We start from the raw sequence: 20,666 nt of genomic DNA, 5'->3' as shown, positions 1-20,666 counted from the left end.
TAAGGGCTGGGAAAAGAATGTGGGAATAATTTTCTTGGTTATTCATTTCCTTAAAGAGATGTAACTTTGTTTTCTTTTAGCCATTGATGCACCATCCAACCTGCATTTCCTGGCCACCACACCCAACTCCCTGCTGTTATCATGGCAGCCACCTCGTGCCAGGATTACTGGTTACATCATCAAGTATGAGAAGCCTGGGTCCCCTCCCAGAGAAGTGGTCCCTCGGCCCCGCCCTGGTGTCACAGAAGCTACTATTACTGGTATTGCTGCTTCCATGCTGCCGTTTTCCTCTTTACTCTCTAGGACACACAAAGTGCTTAGCGGACTCCAACTGTGTCTTTGGTGCTGTACCATGAGAACAAGAAGCCCCCTTTCTGACAACTTCAAAAAGCATTCTCTGTGGAGGAGCTGTCAAGCTTGATACATCTCAGAATTCACAACAAAGCAATAATTTCAATACTGTCATAATGGCATAACTAGAATCTTCTTATCTGCTGTACATTTGCCAGACAGCTATCAGCTCTTCTCAGAAAAAGACATTTTTCAAAGCAAACTAGCAAATTTTGATACTGTTCTCTCACTCAGCAACCTAAAGAATGATAAGTCTGCAGGATTTGCCAGACTGCCACCTGCGATGGCCCTCATTATCCGGTTTCACAGGATAGGTCTTGAGGCAAAGTGATTCCCAGTCACCCATACTGGAGAGAGTGCTTGGGATGGGAAATCAGAGATCATAGGCCTCTGGTATTGTTTTTGTCCAAGAGATTATACGGTAAACTGTGTATATAGGCTATCATCTAGACTTAAAAATCCTATAGAACACACAGGTACCAGAAGGAGACACTGCTTCTTTAGGAACTTTGGAGACAGGAAAATAGAATCAGATATGGAAGGCGTTGAATTGGATACTTCCTACAGGGACCACACAGAGTGGTCACTCTTTTCCTGCAGAGCTCTTTTTTGTAGTCTAACTTTTTCATTGATCCTGTCACTGAGAGCCATCTGTTTGTTAGGCCTAAGTAGATTCATGTATATAGTCTGCACTGATCTCTCCCAAGTGTGTATTTCGCTGGCACTGTACAACGCTGATAGATTTTCTTGAATTCAAAAGGGCAGATGAGACCACATGTTAACAGAATACCCAGGAAAAGTAAAGTGCTTATTCAGGTGTCAGACTTGACAGGAAGATAATTAATTTGCTAAGTGGCTATTGTATACAGAGTATTTGAGTGTTTGCAGAAGCAAAATGAAGTCAGTTTTGCCTTTCAAGAGGCCAATGGCCAGCTGGAGAGAGGATGCTTGCTTCCCAGTAGTATCTCCTGGTGAGATCAACTTTCATTTGACTAGCTGAGCCCACAGACATAATGTGATGATCTGTCCTTCCATCAGGTCTGGAACCAGGAGTCGAGTACACAATCCAAGTCATTGCCCTCAAGAACAATCAGAAGAGTGAGCCTCTGATCGGGAGGAAAAAGACAGGTAAAGAGCACCTTCCTCGGTGGTTAACAGGGAGATGGCCAAGACAAAACTAATTATGAATGATTCATTTTGCAGGGAAAAAGTGCTCCAGGTTTCGATGCATTTCTCATGAAACTTTTTTTCTCTAACAGCATAGCATGTATGCTGTGCTCTTTGATAGCAAGAATAAGCTAACCATCTGCAGAACTGTTTTATTTTTTTCCTAGCCAGTCAATATAAAAGCCTTTTATTCATCTTAAAAAAATTCAAACCGGGTATTAAAATGTAAAAACCAAGCTGCGATCGTTGCTGTTCTTCTATACATTCTTTTGAAGTTAAAAATGTTTTTATAAGAAGGGGGAAGGGAGGGAAAAATCTTTCTCATTTGCCTTTATTTATTATTTGGTTTCTAAAACTTTGAACTAAATAATGTCTTACTTTTTTATCCAATTTCAGTTTAATTTGAAGAAAATGCTTTATTTATGCTGATAGGAGAATTTTAAAATAAATTTTATGTGTGTATTTTAATCTATTCTTAGCATTTCAAACTATGAAAAACTACTGCACCAAACCTCTGGAATTCTCATACTTCAGACGCTGATATAATTAGTCTGGATTCTAGTCCTCATAACATGATTCTCAAGTGAAAAAGAGAAAAAAGGCTGCATATTTCAGTTCCATTAGGCTTAATTTGAGCAGAGGCAGCTTCTATGGGGCTCAGCGGTTCAAAGCTTTGTGTGTATGATAAATTCATACTAACACTTTTTTCGTTCCAAACTATAAAGAAAACTTTGAGAAAAATCATAAAGATTTCTTTCTGGAAAAAAAGTGTTTTGTGACCTAAGAACTGCTAATTTTCCAGGAGCTTTGATCTGATTGAAAAATAGTCGTTGTTGCCTGAACTGATAACGGCTCCCGAGGCTACTTCTGGGAGCTTAACACGCTTTGCTTTTTTTGGCTCTAACCTCTCTTGGCTAGATGAGCTTCCCCAACTGGTAACCCTTCCACACCCCAATCTTCATGGACCAGAGATCCTGGATGTTCCCTCCACAGTTCAAAAGACCCCTTTCATCACCAACCCTGGGTATGACACTGGAAACGGTATTCAGCTTCCTGGCACTTCTGGTCAGCAGCCCAGTCTTGGGCAACAAATGATCTTTGAGGAGCATGGTTTTAGGCGAACCACACCGCCCACAATGGCCAGCCCCGTAAGGCATAGGCCAAGACCGTATCCACCGAATATAAATGAGGAGATCCAAATTGGTCCTGTCCCCAGGGGAGACGTAGACCATCATCTCTACCCTCACGTTCTGGGACTCAATCCAAATGCTTCTACAGGACAAGAAGCTCTCTCTCAGACAACCATCTCATGGACCCCATTCCAGGAAAGCTCTGAGTATATCATTTCATGTCATCCAGTTGGCATTGATGAAGAACCCTTGCAGGTAATTCATGTTTCTCTTTACTTCTGGGCAGCCTGGGAAAAAAAGTAAGCTAGGCTACTGAAGTGACCAGAGCTCTGATGTCCAGTGGCATACTTCTAGAACCTCTTAGAAAGGTGGCGTGCTTAAGTCCTGATTTTCTTTTTTAATCTCAGTACGGCTCTACTTTAGGGGATGTTCCAGAGCGTGTCATTAGCTTTCGTTTAGTAGAGAATAAAATCATTTCTATTATCATCGATCATTTGAGGCTCCATGGTCATATAGACAAAGAAATGATCTTAGAAAAGAGAGAGAGAGAGAGAGATTCTGCCTGAATTTATTTTTGTCCAGGAAGGGCTAAAATGCCATCGTTATGGTTTGTCCTTGAAGAATCCCATTATCTACAATATGTCAAAGGAGAAAGAACTTGGCTGAAGCTGTGCCTATAAGTGATTGATTCTCTGACTAAAACTTCTATGCTTTAATTTGTCTTGCTGATATCAGTGTTCACTGTTTTCTTATTTTTAGAAAGTGGCAGACTTTTAAAAACTGACTACACTGTGGAGGATTTATGGGCTTAGAAACATGAGTTTGAGGATTTGCCAAAGGGTTTGAAGGACCCCATGCTGGGGTCAGATGCCACTTTTGTGGGCTGGATGTGTATCCCACATAGTGCAGCGTCCACGTTTTATGTGAAGGGGGCATGGCCATGGCTGCCAGTGGGCTTGCCCAGACTGCAACTACAGCAGGATGAAGAGGAGGCTGTCTCTAGAACTAGTGAGGGTTCCTGGTAACTGTGGAGCACGTAGGGTAGACTTTTGGCAGGAAAATCTATCACGTAGAAACGATAGCCCCTCACTCAAGCTCCATTTCTCTCCTTCTCTGGTTGGGACCTTACACTTCATGTTTGTCTCCCTTTACTTTGTTTACACAGTAAGAGTTACTGAGAAGAGAATAGGGAAAGTCATATCGATTCCTCACTATAATGCTTTCTCCCTTACTTTGGATGTGCTAATAATTGCAGTTCCGAGTTCCTGGAACTTCTGCTAGTGCCACCTTGACGGGTCTCACCAGAGGGGCCACCTACAACATCATAGTGGAGGCAATAAAAGACCAGAAGAGGCACAAGGTTCGGGAGCAAGTAGTTACCGTGGGCAATTCTGGTATGTGAACATCGGGGTTATTCGGGCAAAAGCTCTGAACTACCCCAGAGATCCTTCTTCAAGTGACTGTTCCTTTCTTGCTGTTGTCTTTTGACTTTAGGAAATAATTCCATGAAGTAACTGAGCAACTTTAAATTCAGTTATTTTCCCCTCAGAGTATCGTAGTATCTTGTAAAACACATACATAAATAGAGCCTCAAACAGTGATATGATGATACACCTGGAAGGGACTTAAAATATTGTTTAGTCCAACACTGTGAGTCCCGGCTAGTGAGTATCTGGGTTGATATAGGACAGAAGTCTCCTGATCTCTGTTCCCAGACCCTCTTCATCTTACCAGGTTGCTGTCCTCCTGAGTAAGTTTTAAGTACTGAAAGTGATTACCTGTAAAGGAAATTCCGTATCTGCCGACATCAATGCCTGCTGAGTTTTGGTCCTGATGTAAAATGCTACCAACATAGCCCATTTCTGTCCAAAGAGCTCCCTTATTCCCACATTATTTCATGATTATATAGGCCTAAAACCACAATGAGGTTAAATGGTCATTGACTCTTTGTAGCACCTGGAAAGTTCCGTCAAACCAGTAGTGTATCACCCGGCTTTTCAAACTCCAGCAAGCTGGAGAGTCACCAAGAAACACGAGATAGGGAATAATCAAAATCATGAATCTCAAATTTTCCAACTGGAGGGTTCTCCATTCCCCATCAGCAGGGAGTGCTGAATTCTGTCTGCCAAGTGACAGGCTTTATTCCTAGGGCCAGTTACTTAACCTCAGCCTCCTTCCTCATTCGATAGGTGACTGTGTTCTTTTACATGTATAAAAGCCTGTGAATTAAGCAGTTTATTTTTTTTTGGGGGGGGGGCATTATTTTGTGCTTATTGTGTTATATATCCATGGTAATGCACACTTTTTGCTTCATGTGTTTTTGCTAGTAGAATGCCATGTGAAAGGAATTTTCAAGAGCACAAAGGTCTTTGTGCTTTTTCCACATCATTTTTTTAAAAAGATTCCATCTCCAGAACTTTGGTCAGGTGGAATTTTAACTCCTGGCTATCTTTAGGAAGGTTATTGAAACCCCTCATAGCAGTTTAAGTTCCTTCCTTCTTTCCGACTCCTTATTCCCAGCAGCAATATTCTGCATTCTAGCCAGGTTCTCCCAGCTTTGAGACATTTCAGACATCTTAGTTTCAACAAAACTCTATTTTCTTCCACTATGATGCCTTTCAAAATATTAGACACTTCAAATATCTATTGCTTTTGAGCTTTTGATTTTTGCACTGTGAAAAGAAATATACACAGTGGGATTCAAAGTCACAGAAGTTAGTTTACTTAATTTTTAGAGAATAATTTGAAGCATGCTTTGTTTGCATAGATTATTTTAAAATAAGCTTTCCCAAAACATAAAGACCAGATCTTAGGCAACACGAAGAGATTCCGTTACTTAATTTCTAAGCCATCGATATCCCATTGCTTTCTCTTATTTGGAACAGTTGGTTTTATTGATAGAGTAAAGCAGTCTGACCATTATGAAAAGACTGTACAAAATCTAGGCTTTTTGCACTATTATACAAAAAAATGCAATAAAATAAATGCGATCACATTTTAATGGTATATAAAACTGTGACAACTTTTGCAGTAAAAGCAAAAGATGCCCTCTAATAATTATTCTTTATTTGGTGAGCACTTTCTAAGTGTTGGTAATAGGCCAGTGCTTTGAATTCATGATCTCATGTAATCATCACAAGATCCTGAGTAGGTGGAGATATTTTAATTTTTATCCCCACATTACAGAGGAGGGAAATAAGGCAGAGAAATGTTAAATAACTAGCTTAGGGTCACTCAGGTACTGATGGAGAGGAATTTCCAGCCTTCGCATCCCACTGAAGTTCTTAATTGCCTCATGATCTGTTCTATGTTATATAGACTAGATTTACTAGAAATGATTTTTTTTGTTTTAGAACTGAGGGCAAAAGTGAAAGATGGGCTCCTTTTAAGAGGCTTGTGGCAAGTGTTCACTAGCAAAATCTAAGCATTGTTTATTAGAGCAGTTGATGCACTGATAGAACAGATGAGTGTTTAGTGCTATCAGGATTTTTGTTTTCGAATAAGTCATTATATACAATAATTCAGTTCTCTTCTTATGGTCCAAAACCATAATAAGATGTCTTTTTTTTTTTTTTTTTTTTGCCTTTTCCTCCTTTTCTTCATGTAGTTGACCAAGGCCTAAACCAACCCACGGATGACTCGTGCTTCGACCCCTACACGGTTTCCCATTACGCCATCGGAGAGGAGTGGGAGCGATTGTCTGAATCTGGCTTTAAACTCTCATGCCAGTGCTTAGGCTTTGGCAGTGGTCATTTCAGATGCGATTCATCTAGTGAGTAGCTTGCTTTGTCCACCTCTTGCAGTTCCATGCATTCGCACAATGTGCCAAAGGAGGAAGCATGTTTGGCAGATGCAGCCTCTTCCAAACATGAAGCAAACAAGGAGAGACTGCTTGACTCAAAGTAACATTTTGCATCATATAAAAATGATGGGAAATTTTACTTGTTGAATATTGCTTCATCTCAAAGGTTGTATTTCAATATGACTATTAATTAAAAATAAATTTGCGATGGTAATATGATTTTTAAAAATTTTTTGTTAAAATAAATGAATAAAGTCAAACTCTTTGGAGCCAGGTCTAATGAAGGGTATCAGAGACACAATGGAACCTCAAGTCTCTTTTAATCTGTAGTGTTGAGTGAGCTCAGAGGTGAACATTTATACTTACAAATACTGTCTCTTTCAACACAAACCAAATATACACATATCATAGTATATATACACAGTCACACCCCCCCACACACACTCTTTCATATCTCATATACACACTCATATCATACATACACATACACACATTGGGTAGCTTTAATCTTACCAAGTAATGTGGAGAGTACAGATAATTCATTTGTAGATAATTAAGAATCAACTTCAATTGAAAAATATTTGATTTTCAAATTATAAAAGGATTTTATTATTTAAAATTATTTTTTAGTTAAAATAATCCTAGGAATGACTTATCATGCTTTGACGTATTAGTATTTAGTATTTGACGTATTTAGTATTAGAATTTTTAAATCCTTCATTTCTGCTTTGTTTTTAGGGGATGTGATTACTATTGAAAATTGGTTCATTTTCATAGATGTTAATCATTATGCCTTATAACAAGCCTCCTATAGACATATCCAGGAATTGTACTGGGTGAAATATGACATAATGATTTTTAAAAGATCTTAAGAGTACTTTACTTAACTTGTATACACGAACTGGTTTAATTCAGACTGAAATATAAAAACAACTAATTTTTTCAATGCAGACTACTGTGCTTGACCATCTGAAAATAGAAAGAACAGAACTGTCATATGCTGTTTAGGAGTTGGAAGTTTTAACATTTGGCATCAATTAGGTGGTTTTTAATTTCTGAAACTGAGCTATTTTTAAGTCTGTATATTTATTACCTATGTAAGTACTTAGGCGCAACTGTGGGAGCAGAGCTGTAAGTTGATTTATGTGATTCTTTGGCTCAACTTACATATTCTTCACTTAGATGTCATAATTATTGACTAACTTTTTTAAAGTTTTAGGAATGACTGACTTGTTGATAAAATAGAAGTTGTGTGTATTATATAAACTTCCAAAGTTTGTTTTGTTTTAGTATAAACTTTGAAGATTAAAAAGTCATCTTTTATGTAGGTAGTTAAAGATATATAACTGTGAATTTTAGATATTCCTTAGAACCAGTCTTATTTGTAGGATGATAACCATTGATTTATCATTTTGTTTTTGTTTTGATACATAGGTTTATTCTTTCACTTTTCCCATGTACAAGAAACAGGTTGTAGTGTGTAGAAACCAGCTGATCTTTGCTTTTTGGTTAATTGAACTTTGTATCCAGGATCTCTGCAAATCCAAAAGTGACTTTTCACCTATTATCTATTTTTAGCCTTCCCAATTTTAAACCTTAATAGGGAGAATTCAAATGAAGGTCATTGACTATTCTTGTGAAACGATTATGATGGAATAGACTGGATCTTAAAATAGCCGAGAAAATGTTAAGTGGTAAAGATAATATTTTCAAATCCAACCAAAAAAGTGGTTTGTCAGAGGGATCATGACCTTCGTCTCTCCTTGCCACTCCTTCCAGATACCTGGCTTTGAAAGTCTGGTGACATGTCCTGGTAGGCTCACCATCTTGTGAGTCAGAACATGCCAATAACTCCTTGCCTCTGATCTTCCCCACCCCCCAGAATGGTGCCATGATAATGGTGTGAACTACAAGATTGGAGAGAAATGGGATCGTCAGGGAGAAAATGGCCAGATGATGAGCTGCACGTGTCTCGGAAATGGAAAAGGAGAATTCAAGTGCGATCCCCGTACGTTGCCACAAATCATTTTTAGTGCCTTCTTGAGCACTCCCGCCTTCATTACTGAGCTGTAACTCTCAACCCCAGAAATGACTGGAGACTTTAGGTCTTCTTGAGGAGTGAACGGTGGGTTTGTTAATCTTTTGATTTGGGACAGCAGAGACAAGCTTCAAAAATGAGCCATAATTTAATGTTGTTATAGGGCACTTTAGCACTTTTCCGACCTGAGTATTTTGACCATAATCTGCAGTGAAATGTAACAAGAAAGCCTTACGGGTCTTTAGATTCAACTATAAAAATATGATCTCTATCTTTGCATTGAACCTTTTCCAGTTTATTAGATCTAGTCTTTGGAAATGCTGCCCTAAGATCTATACAGCAGTACCTCTCTTATGGATGATTCCCATTAACATGTGGGACGTGGGCTGTGATGACATAAATTTAGAAGAGAAACAAGCCCACCCCCAGAGAGGGGTCAAGTCTGTATTATTGTTCTCAGTCTTACATGCGCTTATGATTTGTGTGTCCACGTAGACGAGGCAACGTGTTACGACGATGGGAAGACGTACCACGTGGGAGAACAGTGGCAGAAAGAATATCTTGGCGCCATTTGCTCCTGCACGTGCTTTGGAGGGCAGCGGGTAAGACCAGATAGGCCAGGCTCTGTGCAATTTAGACAAGGGGGGGAGGTTCCTGTACGGACGATTAAGAGTTAGGCTTCCTGTGTGTGTGCTGTGCACACAGGTGTGGTAGTGCCCCTTATGAAATGGGGAAATACTTCATCTCCTGTTGGAACATAAGGCTACTGACTACCCCTTTCCAGTTCTCCCCCTTTGTGGCAGCCTTAGCCCCCTCCCCCATACCTACTATTCTCAGACTGCCTCCGTTCTTCAGCAACTGAAGTGTTAAACGCTGGGTAGCACTGGGCTTCTTGCTCCATTCTGTGGGGCAGGTGCCCCTGTGATACTGCTGTTAAATATTTTGAATACCTAGATCTAAGAAAATAACCACTTCTTTGTACCCTCTCTCAATCCCCAAATAGATTCCTGCCATAGGTCTAGTGCTATGCTCAGGAATATGGGACACACAGAGGGAGTGAGAAATGGTCCTGGCTCTTAATGATATAATTGGCGACATTAAATTAGCATACATTGAAAGTCCAGCTAATTAAGTCAGGTTCTGAGTGGATCTGACAAACCCAGTTCCCACGTAGGCTGATGTCAGCAGGAAAGGTTTGGTGGAAAAGAGAAGCATGAACTGGCTGGGTTTTGGGGATTTTTAAAAAAATTATTTATTTATTTTTGGCTGCGTTGGGCCTTCGTTGCTGCGCGTGGGCTCTCTCTAGTTGTGGCGAGCAGGGGCTACTCTTCATGGCGGTGCGCGGCTTCTCACTGCAGTGGCTTCTCTTATTGCAGAGCACGGGCTCTAGGTGCACGAGCTTCAGTAGTTGCGGCATGTGGGCTCAGTAGTTGTGGCTCGTGGGCTCTAGAGCACAGGCTCAGTAGTTGTGGCACACGGGGCTTAGTTGCTCCGTGGCATGTGGGATCTTCCCAGACCAGGGCTCGAACCCATGTCCCCTGCACTGGCAGGCGGATTCTTAACCACTGCGCCACCAGCGTAGTCCCCTGGCTGGGGTTTTTAGGATGGTTACAGTTTGGCTGAGGGATGGGGGACGCAGAGAGAGCAGTGAGCACAGCCCCCTGGAATGGGAAGGAGCTGGCACGTGTGGGCTCCAGTGAAACAATCCTCTGCCTGCTGTCAGGTGGTAAGACATTAAATGGGAAGAAGTGGGGGCCACTTATGGAGGGCCTCGGAAGTCTATTATTCATGCCAGTACTTCTCAACCATTTCTAATCTGTGTCCTACTTCAGTATAACAGAAAAGTGCTGTGCTTTCCTCTCATCTTTGAAATTACAAAATAAAATGCCTTATAACTCAAATAAAAGCAATGAAACATAACATTCCTTTGTTTTCAATGAAAACATACCCTCCCCAACAGCTTTTCAAATTCTGGTCCATGAAGAGCGTGCTCCCTACTCCAGGGTAAGGCTCACTGGTTGATGCCTTTGGCATTAGCCAGTTGCAGGTGCCCAAGAGAAAGGGAACAGGATGGAAGACGGTTTTTAGGAAGATTAAACTGGCAGCAGAGAAGGGTCTTCAGGGGTCTGGCTGAGGGCAGCCCCTGGAAGCTACTCTGATCTTATTCCACCACTCGCGGTTGGGTGGGGAAAGAATCTCTCTCTCTGTCTCTCTTTAACACACATAAAGACCGTGATCACAGAACTCAGTCATCTCTGGTCATGTGCTCAGTGTAGAAAAGTGTGACGGAAAGTGAATTTGTTGAGAAGTCGGTTTTGGTCTCACTTCAGCCTCTCTGCCTCATGATTTCACGTGTGACACCTGTTCTGTTCTAAAGCAAAGTGAGAAATGAAACACTTTAGACAGGAGTGGGAACTGTTACGTGTTTATATGAAAGCAAGATTCACTGATTCTGTAAGTAGGTATTTACCTGTACTGTCTTAGGTATTATGGAGAATATGCTTTTAAATGGGCAAATATGTCTTAAATATTTCACTGACAATATAAGAAAGTGATTGTATTATTTAGGGTTCTTCTAGCTATAAGAGAAAAGCCCAACTCAGGTTAATTTAGGCAAAAGAAGGCTCAAATGACTGGAAAGTCCCAGGATCTCTCAGTAGAAAGGACATGACCAGGAGTCACCCAGCTGGGTGGCAGTCCCACTCCACTCACAGGTCACTGTGTGACTTCCCCGCCCCCCGTCATTCTTCTGGGTCTCCTTTCCCTTACCTGTAAAATGCGGGTGTCTGTCCATGTGATCTCACGTTCCTTTTAAAAGCTCTAGGATTCCAGGAAAACCTCCTCCATCATGTAGTGTGGAAAGCTTATTAAGGAAGTCAGGACTGGAATCAGCCTTAGCAGATGGGTGGGGTTCGTAAGACATTTCAGGAAAAAGGAAAAGCATAAATAGAGGCAGCTATAAAATATGAGTAATCAGCCAACATATATTCTGCAAGTTATAAATGCATGAAATCATCCTCAAAGCTTCCTTTGTGACTAACTGCGTATATTTTGCCAACTCGTAAGAGGTGAAATTCTTCGACACAAGCTCTAAGTTGCAATGTTCTTGTGTTGTCATAAACCCCGTCCGACTTCATGCCTCTCCTCTCTCAGGGCTGGCGCTGTGACAACTGCCGCAGACCAGGGGCTGAACCCGGTCACGAAGGCTCAACTGGCCACTCCTACAACCAGTATTCGCAGAGATACCATCAGAGAACAAACACTGTAAGTGCATTTGCACCCTGTGTATTTCTCCCCTAAATGCAATTAGGCACATAGTAGGGAGTCTCTTTCTGTAGGTACCTTTTTTTCTGAATGAACCAATTTTTAAAACCTCTTTTAAAAGACTTAAGAGTAGAAAGAATATTGTATCCTCTAACATAATTTGGGTTCTCTTGAGCATCTCCCATTGCCCAGTATATAGCTAAGCTCTTAAAGCTAGAAATATTTTCCTATGCATAAGTAATTATCAGAGAAGCCACCCTCCCCTTTTTTCTTCTGTAGGCTTTACAGCATTGCTGTTAATTTTTCTTCTTCTTTTTTAACAGAATGTCAACTGCCCAATTGAGTGCTTCATGCCTTTAGATGTACAGGCTGACAGAGAAGATTCCCGAGAGTAATATTTCCAACCCAGAGGACAAGCACGGATCTCTGTCAAGGTCCATCCAAACTGGAGTGATGTTAGCAGACCCCAGCTTAGTTTGTTTCTTTCTTAAGCCCTCTGCTCTGGAGTAACTTCTCCAGCTTCAGCTCAATCCACAGCTTCTCCAAGCATCACCCTGGGAGTGTTTTTAGATTTTCTCATAAATGGGGCAGTATGTTGCCAGTTCTCCAAAGTATTCAATACTGCTCAGTATTTTAAATGAAATGATTCTAACTTGTGGTTTGGATTGGGATCAATAGGGAAGCACATGCACCAACCAAGATACAAAATGTCTTGAAATGATATTACCAAAATTTTCAACAGGAAAGTTACCCAAACACTTCTGCTTCCACTTAACTATCTGGCCCACAATATTGTAGGAACGGCATGTCCTTGTTGCTGTGATATTTGAAATATCCACAGTACTATTTCCAAATGATTCTAGTAATTGCCTAGAAATCTTTCTCTTACCTGTTATTTATCAATTTTTCCCTGTATTTTTATATGGAAAAAATTGTATTGAAGACACTTAGTATGCAGTTAATAAGAGGAATTTGGTCTAATTATGGTTGGTGATTATTTTTTATACTGTACATGCCAAAGCTTTACTACTGTGGAAAGACAACTGTTTAATAAAAGATTTACATTCCACAACTTGAACATCATGGCTTCTTTTTTACATACAGAAATTTGGGGGAAAATAAGAATCTTCCTGAATGTTTTTTCTTTGCTATTCAGCAAACATTTGAAAACCCATGATGGGCACGGCTCTCTAAATTTTGGTGATTTATGTACAAGCTTTTCTAAGTCTGTCACTCCCCAAACCAAATTCAGTCTTGTCATTTTATCTCTTCAGTAATGGAGGTAACTTTATATTTTCCGCTTTACCAGATTTAGGTGGATTCAGATACTTAACTTGCTAGTTCTTCAGAAGTATAATCTAAACAACCTTTTCATTGTTCTTTTCTAACCATTATAATTCTTTGCTCCCTCCCACTTCCTTTCCGTCCTTCATTAAATAAACATCTATTCAAAGAGATTACCTGCAAGGAAAATAAAAAGATGACTGAGATGTTAAAACTACTTAAATTGGGAATTCCCTGGTGGTCCAGTGGTTAGGACTCCTCACTTCCACTTCAAGGGGAGTGGGTTTAATCCCTGGTCAGGGAACTAAGATCCTGCATGCCGCACAGTAAAGCCAAACCAAACAAAACAAAACAAAAAACCACCAAAAAACTACTTAAGTCGCATGGCGTAGAGGGATTCTGTCTTAAGGAATCGCTGTGGTATAATAACGTCAATCCAACTTGTTTAAATGCCAGCTGACCCTGGAGTGCCCTAGATGAACAAAGTGTGTGTAGTCCTGGTCTACAAAGGCCCTTTTTTTTTTCAATTTAACTTTGGGGAACCAACAAATCTAAAACTTTGAGATTAAATCTGGCATCCAAAATAGTAAAATAGCGGCACTGGAAATCGTCAATTATTAATTAGTAAAAGATTAGTAATTCATAATATACAAGACATGGAAAACACTTTTATACACCACTGTAACAAAATATTTCATTAAATACCTGGCAATAAATATTAAGACTAAATACAGAAAGAGATTTCCTCAGGGTTCATTTGTTTTTAAAAAAGAAACAAAACACAAAACTCATGTTGGAATGGATTTAGTTTATAAAATACCTTGCCATTTAGCATCTCATTAGGGAGAGATTTTTTTTTTTTAACATCTTTATTGGAGTATAATTGCTCTACAATGGTGTGTTAGTTTCTGCTGTAAAACAAAGTGAATCAGCCATACATATACATATATCCCCATACCCCCTTGCTCTTGCGTCTCCCTCCCACCTTCCCTATCCCACCCAGGGAGAGGTTCCACAGTCTAACTTGACAGGACTCCAGCTCAGATGAGTTTTCCTTAGCAGGACACAGACTCACACCTCGGACTTCTGTTAACATCACTAAACTTTCAGCTTTGTCAAGCCAGTAGTTACCAAGAGAGCTGCTCTGTACATGTGAAAAAAAGGAAAAATCACAGGAAGAACAGATCATGATGATATTAAATGACTGTTCCACATACGTGGGTCATCATTGTTCATGGAGAGAGAATACGACCCAATACAAATTCACACACGGTGTAAGGGGAAGGCCCACTGCAGACACACACCAAAGAGAAAGCGGGCTCCTGCCTCCATCTTTACTGTAAAGAGGAAGCCCAGGTACTGCACTTGTGAAAGTCTGCACCTCAGTTCCATCCTATTGAAAGGTCTTTACATTTAAAAACATAATGAAAGAACACCTTTGGGTTGAGACTGACTTTGCTTCAAACCACTTATCTAGAGACAAACCTAAAACTATTTTCTCCAACATGAGTTTACGTAAATCCAGTTGGACTACATTAATTAAATGGATAGTGAGCCCATCAAAAACTTGCACACTGAAATGTAAAATCTGCAAGTTCCACATTTAAGATTTTAAAAAGTACCACTTTTTCCAGAATGTCTGCTAGATTCTCAAAAGGAATATATTAAATTTACAAAGGAAACTCTTTCAATAGTGAGTCAGTAACTACATGTAGATAATCAGAACAAATTAAATTTCAATGGTCTTTCATGTTTTGGCATCACAAGGCAAAATGGTAAAACTTTCTTTTTTACTATTTCTCAGCAAAATCATTCAAACACAAGGATTTCCAAAGATCTTTTACAGTTTTTACTGACTCATGTTACTGTTGTTCCTGAGAATTGTCTTAAGCAGACCAGACTGAAAAGGCATAATTAAAAGACCAATCTGGATTCAGGCAAGAAACTGGCAATTCAAGCAAAGTCAGATAAAAGTAGTAAATATATGAGTTTAAAAAGAAAAATCATAATGTTGAAGCTATACCTTGTCTTGCTGGACGTGATTTGTAATAAAATTTATGGTTGAGTATTTTTGTTGTTTTCAGCTCTAATGAGCAGAGTGAATTATGCAAGTTAGTCAGTATAACATCACTATAAGCCTGTAAGGCACACGTTCTGTGGAGGTGAATAAAGAAACGCTCAGGTGGAAATTACAAGTATAGGAAATGACTTTTCCATTTAATTATACTTCCATTGAAAATTCTATTCCATTTCTAGTTGTATGAAACTCATTAAAGTGATTAAGAAACACACATCAGCACATTTAAGTGCTGAAATTGCTTCCTATTCAGTAAGTTCCCATTACTGTGACAGGGAAAGTGGCAGGCTCCAATTAAAAAATCCCATTTTCAGGAGATACATTTCAACCATTAAAAAAAAGATCACTCTTGGGAAGTCTCATGTTTGGGGACATTTAAAGATTACCCAAAGGCTGATAAAGCAGACGCAGCACAAAGCAGGGCAGCACCTTGCCCTGCCCTGGATTTTTCAGACTAAGGAAGTTGTTTTTAAAGAGTATATATGGCAAGTTGTTATCATTGCCACATCATCCCATTTCATAGCCTCATTAAAATAAAAGAGATTCAATTTGAATTGCAAACAAAAATCTATACAAATTACAACGGAAGAGAAGAAAATACTGTAAGTAATAAAAGAGCAAGAGAAATGATGCTTCAGCTGAAAGCCCCAAACGGGAAATTCCTTTTTTAACATTCCTCAGCAGAGTTACGTATGAGATATTAAAGCATGTTTTACATTTCCTTGAATTCCTCTTTAGAGAAGTAAAAGTTCTAACAATCTGAGGAGCCAGATTTATCCTATTAATGGCTCTTGTGTGGAGCCTCCAAAGGCTTGAAGTTATTAGCTTTGCTTGGAGGTGGCCAGCATGGGGTGATCGTCAGCACCCAGTGCTGGCTAGGGCTGGAATCACCCATCCTGCAGGCAGCCCATCCCAGCAGACTGCCCTTATGGAAAATACACTGCAGGCCAAGGATGCTCCCAGGGAGCTCTTTGCATCACGGTACCTCAGAAACCACCATTTCGTTCCAGAAGGAAACCTTGCCTCTGCCAGGAGATTGCTGGTCAGGGCTGTACAGTGAAACCTGCTGATCCGTCAAATTCAGCATTAGTTGTAAGATGCTGAGCCAAGCGGTGAACATGCCACTTTGGTGGAGAAACTGGAACCCTTTCATACACTGCTGGTGGAAAAGTAAAATAGTGCAGCTGCTGTGGAAAACAGCAGTGGTGTTTCGTGGTGGTTCCACGAAAAGCTAACCATTGAGTTACCATATGACCCAGCAATTCCACTCCTAGGTATATATACCCAAGAGAACTGAAAACATATGTTCACACAAAAACTTGTACACAAATGTTCACAGCACCATTTTTCGTTAACAGCCAAAAAGTGGAAACAACCCAAATGTCCATCAGCTGATGAATGAATAAACAATATGTGGTCTGTTCATACAATGGAATATTATTTGATCATGAAAAGGAATGAAGTATTCATACATGCTACACCATGAACCTTGAAAACACACTAAGTGAAAGAAGTCAGGTACAAAAGGTCACATAATGTATGGTTCCATTTATACACAATGTCCAGAAGAGGCAAACTAATAGAGACAGAAAGTAGATTAATGGTTACCAGAGGGAGAGAAGAATAGAGAATAACTGCTAATCAGAATGTGGCTTCTTTTGGGGGTGATGGAAATGTTCTGGAACTGAACAGTGGTGACGGCTCTACAACTTTGTGAATATGCTAAAAAATCACTGACTTGCATTTTATAATTTCAACTGAAAAAAATGGCACTTTAGTTACAGAAAACCTCAATATCCTTTTGCTTACTGGTAACGTCACCAAGGCTGTTGCCCCATAATCACACCCCTGCCCCTCCCTCGAAAGGAAACCAGTTACTCTTATCTAAGTTTCAGGAGGAAACTGCAAAGAGAAAAAACCAAGAACTGGTTAGAATCAACTAGACCCCAGATGGTGGAAGATTTGACTTCCAGTACACTTTGAGCCTCATTCTTTGCTCCTTGTAATACATTAACATGCTAACTGACACACCCACCAGCGCCACAACAGCAATTGTAAAAGCCCACACAAAGACTGAAAAGGAGTGTCGCCATCAGTCTCCAGGTCCAAACCGCACCCCTATTCTCGGATAACTCGTGGATATTCCTTCCCCTCTTTCCAATTCCCTCCCTTTTACCTTGACCCTCCTATATATTTGGTGTCTCTGCTCTAATTGGGTTAGGAAGTTGATTTGTGAACTAGGTTCCTGCTTCTCCATTCTTTGACCATTAAATAAAGTTTGTGCTGCTCCAGTCTCAACATAGGTTTTGCTATTGGCAAAAATGGAAAAAATAGGAAAAAGAACCTCCCTGGCCGAGACAAGGGGTCCCGGCCCGGGCTAGGACCCTGGTATGGGTCTAGTCGACCAATTCAGTAGCAGTAAGAAGCGGTCTGGGAAAACAGAGTAGATGAAAGATTGAAGAGAGACTTCCCTGGTGGTCCAGTGGGTAAGACCGTGAGCTCTCGATGCAGGGGGCCTGGGTTTGATCCCTCATTGGGGAACCAGATCCCGCACGCATGCCTCAACTAAGACCCGGCACAGCCCAAATAATAATTAAAAAAAAGATTGAAGGAACTCAAACTTTCTGGCTACCTATTCAAAAACTAAGGCAAAATCCAACTTCCACACATTAGTATCATCTTCCACTACCTTCCATGCCCCATATACACAAAAGCATTATGAAATAATAAGTAGCATTTTTTTTATGAGCAGTATTTATCATGTCTGAGGTGGTGTTAAATATTTTGTTTCATTTACTCCTCAGAGCAACCCGAAGAGGTAGGTACTGCAATATCAGTTTATAAGTAGAAAGTGAGGAAAGGCTAAGTGAATCACCTACCATCACACAGTTTGTTAGTAGCAGAGCTGGAACTTGAACCTGACAAACTGGCCCTGGGTTGTGTGCTTTTAACCAGGAGCTATTCAGCCTCCTTGGGAGCAAATACATTTCCATTTTATAGATGAGAAAACAAATTCCAAGAGGTTAAGGCATGTGCCCAAGATCACCAAACTGGCGAGTGACAAAACAAGGGAGAGATGATCATAAACGGCCCAAACGTGGTTTCCTAGAAGGAAAGAGGGGGCCATAATCAAGAACAGGTATGGGGGGACATGGAAGGGGAGCTGCTGGCAAGATCCTTTTTCTTCACCCAGTTGGTGGTGAAATATGTTTATTTAAAAATGATTCTTGGGGCTTCCCTGGTGGCGCAGTGGTTGAGAGTCCGCCTGCTGATGCAGGGGACACAGGTTCGTGCCCCGGTCCGGGAGGATCCCACATGCCGCGGAGCGGCTGGGCCCGTGAGCCATGGCCACTGGGCCTGCGCGTCCGGAGCCTGTGCTCTGCAACGGGAGGGGCCATGACAGTGGGATGCCCGCATACCGCAAAAAAAAAAAAAACAAGATTCTTGGGAATTCCCTGGTTGTCCAGTGGTTAGGACTCGGTGCTTTCATTATCGAGAGCTGGGTTCAGTCCCTGGTCAGGGAACTAATATCTGGCAAGTCATGTGGCACGGACAAAAAACAAAAGATTCTTCAAGCTGTAGATGCTTTAAGCACTTTCCATAGGCATGGTTTATTACAATTTATTTTTAAGAATAAATTTGTGCCTGTCACAGTGTTTAGCAAAAGTGAGCTTTAAGAGTGTCCAAGATGGGGCTTCCCTGGTGGCGCAGTGGTTGAGAATCCGCCTGCCGATGCAGGGGACACGGGTTAGTGCCCCGGTCCAGGAGGATCCCACATGCCGCAGAGCGGCTGGGCCCGTGAGCCATGGCCGCTGAGCCTGCGCGTCCGGAGCCTGTGCTCCACGACGGGAGAGGCCACAACAGGGAGAGGCCCGCGTACCACAAAAAAAAAGTGTCCAAGAATGGAAGGCACTGGGAACTTAAAGACCTGCAGGGACTTGTGCTCTCAGGAAGGGACAAGGGACTAGGCTTCGGAAAGAAGGTGCCTCTGGAGGCAACAGGATGGGTTCAGGGTGCCCTTGGTGGACTATTTACAAATGAGTGAGGGCTCATGCTTTTCTTCCTGGGCTCCAGATGCTCCCCCAATTCAAATCACTCTTTACTGATCCAGATGTTTTGTTATGGGTTTTCTGCTCAGTCTAGAGTAAGCCATTTCTCCAAGGAGTCCTGGATCCTTTTATTAGATAATGGTATTAGAAACCAAGATCTTAGCATTAGGTATGCTCATTGCCACTGCGGTGTCACACTTCTTGGCCCTTTCAGTTGATAGATGTAGTCATGCATTTTAAAGTGTAAGAATATTCATTTAAAAAATTATTTTTTAAGTTACTTTTAGATTAACTGATTGAAATATTTACAGATGAAATATCTATAGACTTTGCTTCAAAATAATCTGTGTTGAGGCATGAGAAGTGGGGAAACAGATAAAACTAAGGTAGTCATACGGTATTATAGTTGGATGATAGATACATAGAATTTTACTTTTTTGGTGTTTATCCCAAAATATCCATAATAAAGACCTTTTAAAAACTGAGAAAACTACTTACAACTACATACTAACAATTTTGAAAACTTAGAAAAAATGGTCAGATTCCTAAGGGGAAAAATATACCTTGCTAGAACTGACTTAGAAATAAAAAAATTATTTAAGAAACTAAAGCAATTACTAGAAAACATCCTATGATATTTATTGGTGTTTTTTTATTTTCTTAATGGCAGAGTAGACTATATTGGACTAACCCTCCTGCAGATAATTATGAACACTTGACAAAAATATTAAAAAATCCATTTAAAACCCCTGGAAGGCAACCAAAAGCTGGTGGAAACCAGAGGGGATCAACCTTCAAAGGGGATCAACATCAATTCTCCACAAACTGATCTACAGATTCAATGCAATTCCAATTAAAATCTCAAGAGGCTTTTTTGTAAAAATGGACTAGTTGATTCTAAAATTTACATGGAAATGCCAAGGACCTGGAATAGCCAAGAAATCTTTAAAAAGACTATTATGAAGGACTCACACTACCCAATTTCAAAATTTACTATTAAGCTCCAATAATCAAGACAGTGTGGTGTTGGTATTAGGACAAACATAACAGTAGAACAGAAAAAGAGTCAAGAAATGACACACAAATATGGTTGAGGCAACAAGGCAATTCAACAGGAAGAGTTGTCTCAACAAATGATGCTAGAACAACTGGATAAATGTATGGAAAGAAATGAAACTTGACCCATGCATCACTTTAACACCGGAATAGATAACAAGACCTAACTGTAAGAGTGAAAACTATAACTGCCTAAAGGAAAACATAAGAGAAAAATCTTTACAATCTTTGGATAGGTAAGCGAAGGTCTCTAGTTTTTTTGTGTGTGTGTGGTACGCGGGTCTCTCACTGTTGTGGCCTCTCCCTGTTGCGGAGCACAGGCTCCGGACGCGCAGGCTCAGCGGCCATGGCTCACGGGCCTAGCCGCTCCGCGGCATGTGGGATCTTCCCAGACCGGGACACGAACCCGTGTCCCCTGCATCGGCAGGCGGACTCTCAACCACTGTGC

At 40.6% G+C, this 20,666-nt stretch overlaps 1 protein-coding gene across 8 annotated transcripts in view; it reads left to right on the top strand.

Annotated features, from left to right (window-relative positions):
- Nucleotides 1-12,824, top strand: part of FN1 (fibronectin 1) — a 69,042-nt gene extending 56,218 nt beyond the window's left edge. For 4 of the 8 annotated variants that reach the window (XM_007100866.2, XM_007100865.4, XM_007100864.4 and 1 more), the window contains 9 exons: nt 81-260; nt 1,390-1,479; nt 2,437-2,903; nt 3,904-4,042; nt 6,256-6,420; nt 8,333-8,458; nt 8,984-9,090; nt 11,642-11,752; nt 12,076-12,824. In XM_007100866.2, coding sequence (XP_007100928.1) covers nt 81-260; nt 1,390-1,479; nt 2,437-2,903; nt 3,904-4,042; nt 6,256-6,420; nt 8,333-8,458; nt 8,984-9,090; nt 11,642-11,752; nt 12,076-12,147 — 1,457 coding nt within the window. In that variant the 3' untranslated portion in view covers nt 12,148-12,824. The remainder of the gene's footprint in view (nt 1-80; nt 261-1,389; nt 1,480-2,436; nt 2,904-3,903; nt 4,043-6,255; nt 6,421-8,332; nt 8,459-8,983; nt 9,091-11,641; nt 11,753-12,075) is intronic. The other 4 variants (XM_007100869.2, XM_007100867.4, XM_007100870.4 and 1 more) reach the window with 1 other exon arrangement.
- The last annotated feature ends 7,842 nt before the right edge of the window (nt 12,825-20,666 follow it).

Source organism: Physeter macrocephalus, chromosome 2 (assembly GCF_002837175.3).
Source record: "Physeter macrocephalus isolate SW-GA chromosome 2, ASM283717v5, whole genome shotgun sequence".
Classification (NCBI taxonomy): domain Eukaryota; kingdom Metazoa; phylum Chordata; class Mammalia; order Artiodactyla; family Physeteridae; genus Physeter; species Physeter macrocephalus.
This window is presented reverse-complemented; position numbering and strand designations above follow the sequence as displayed.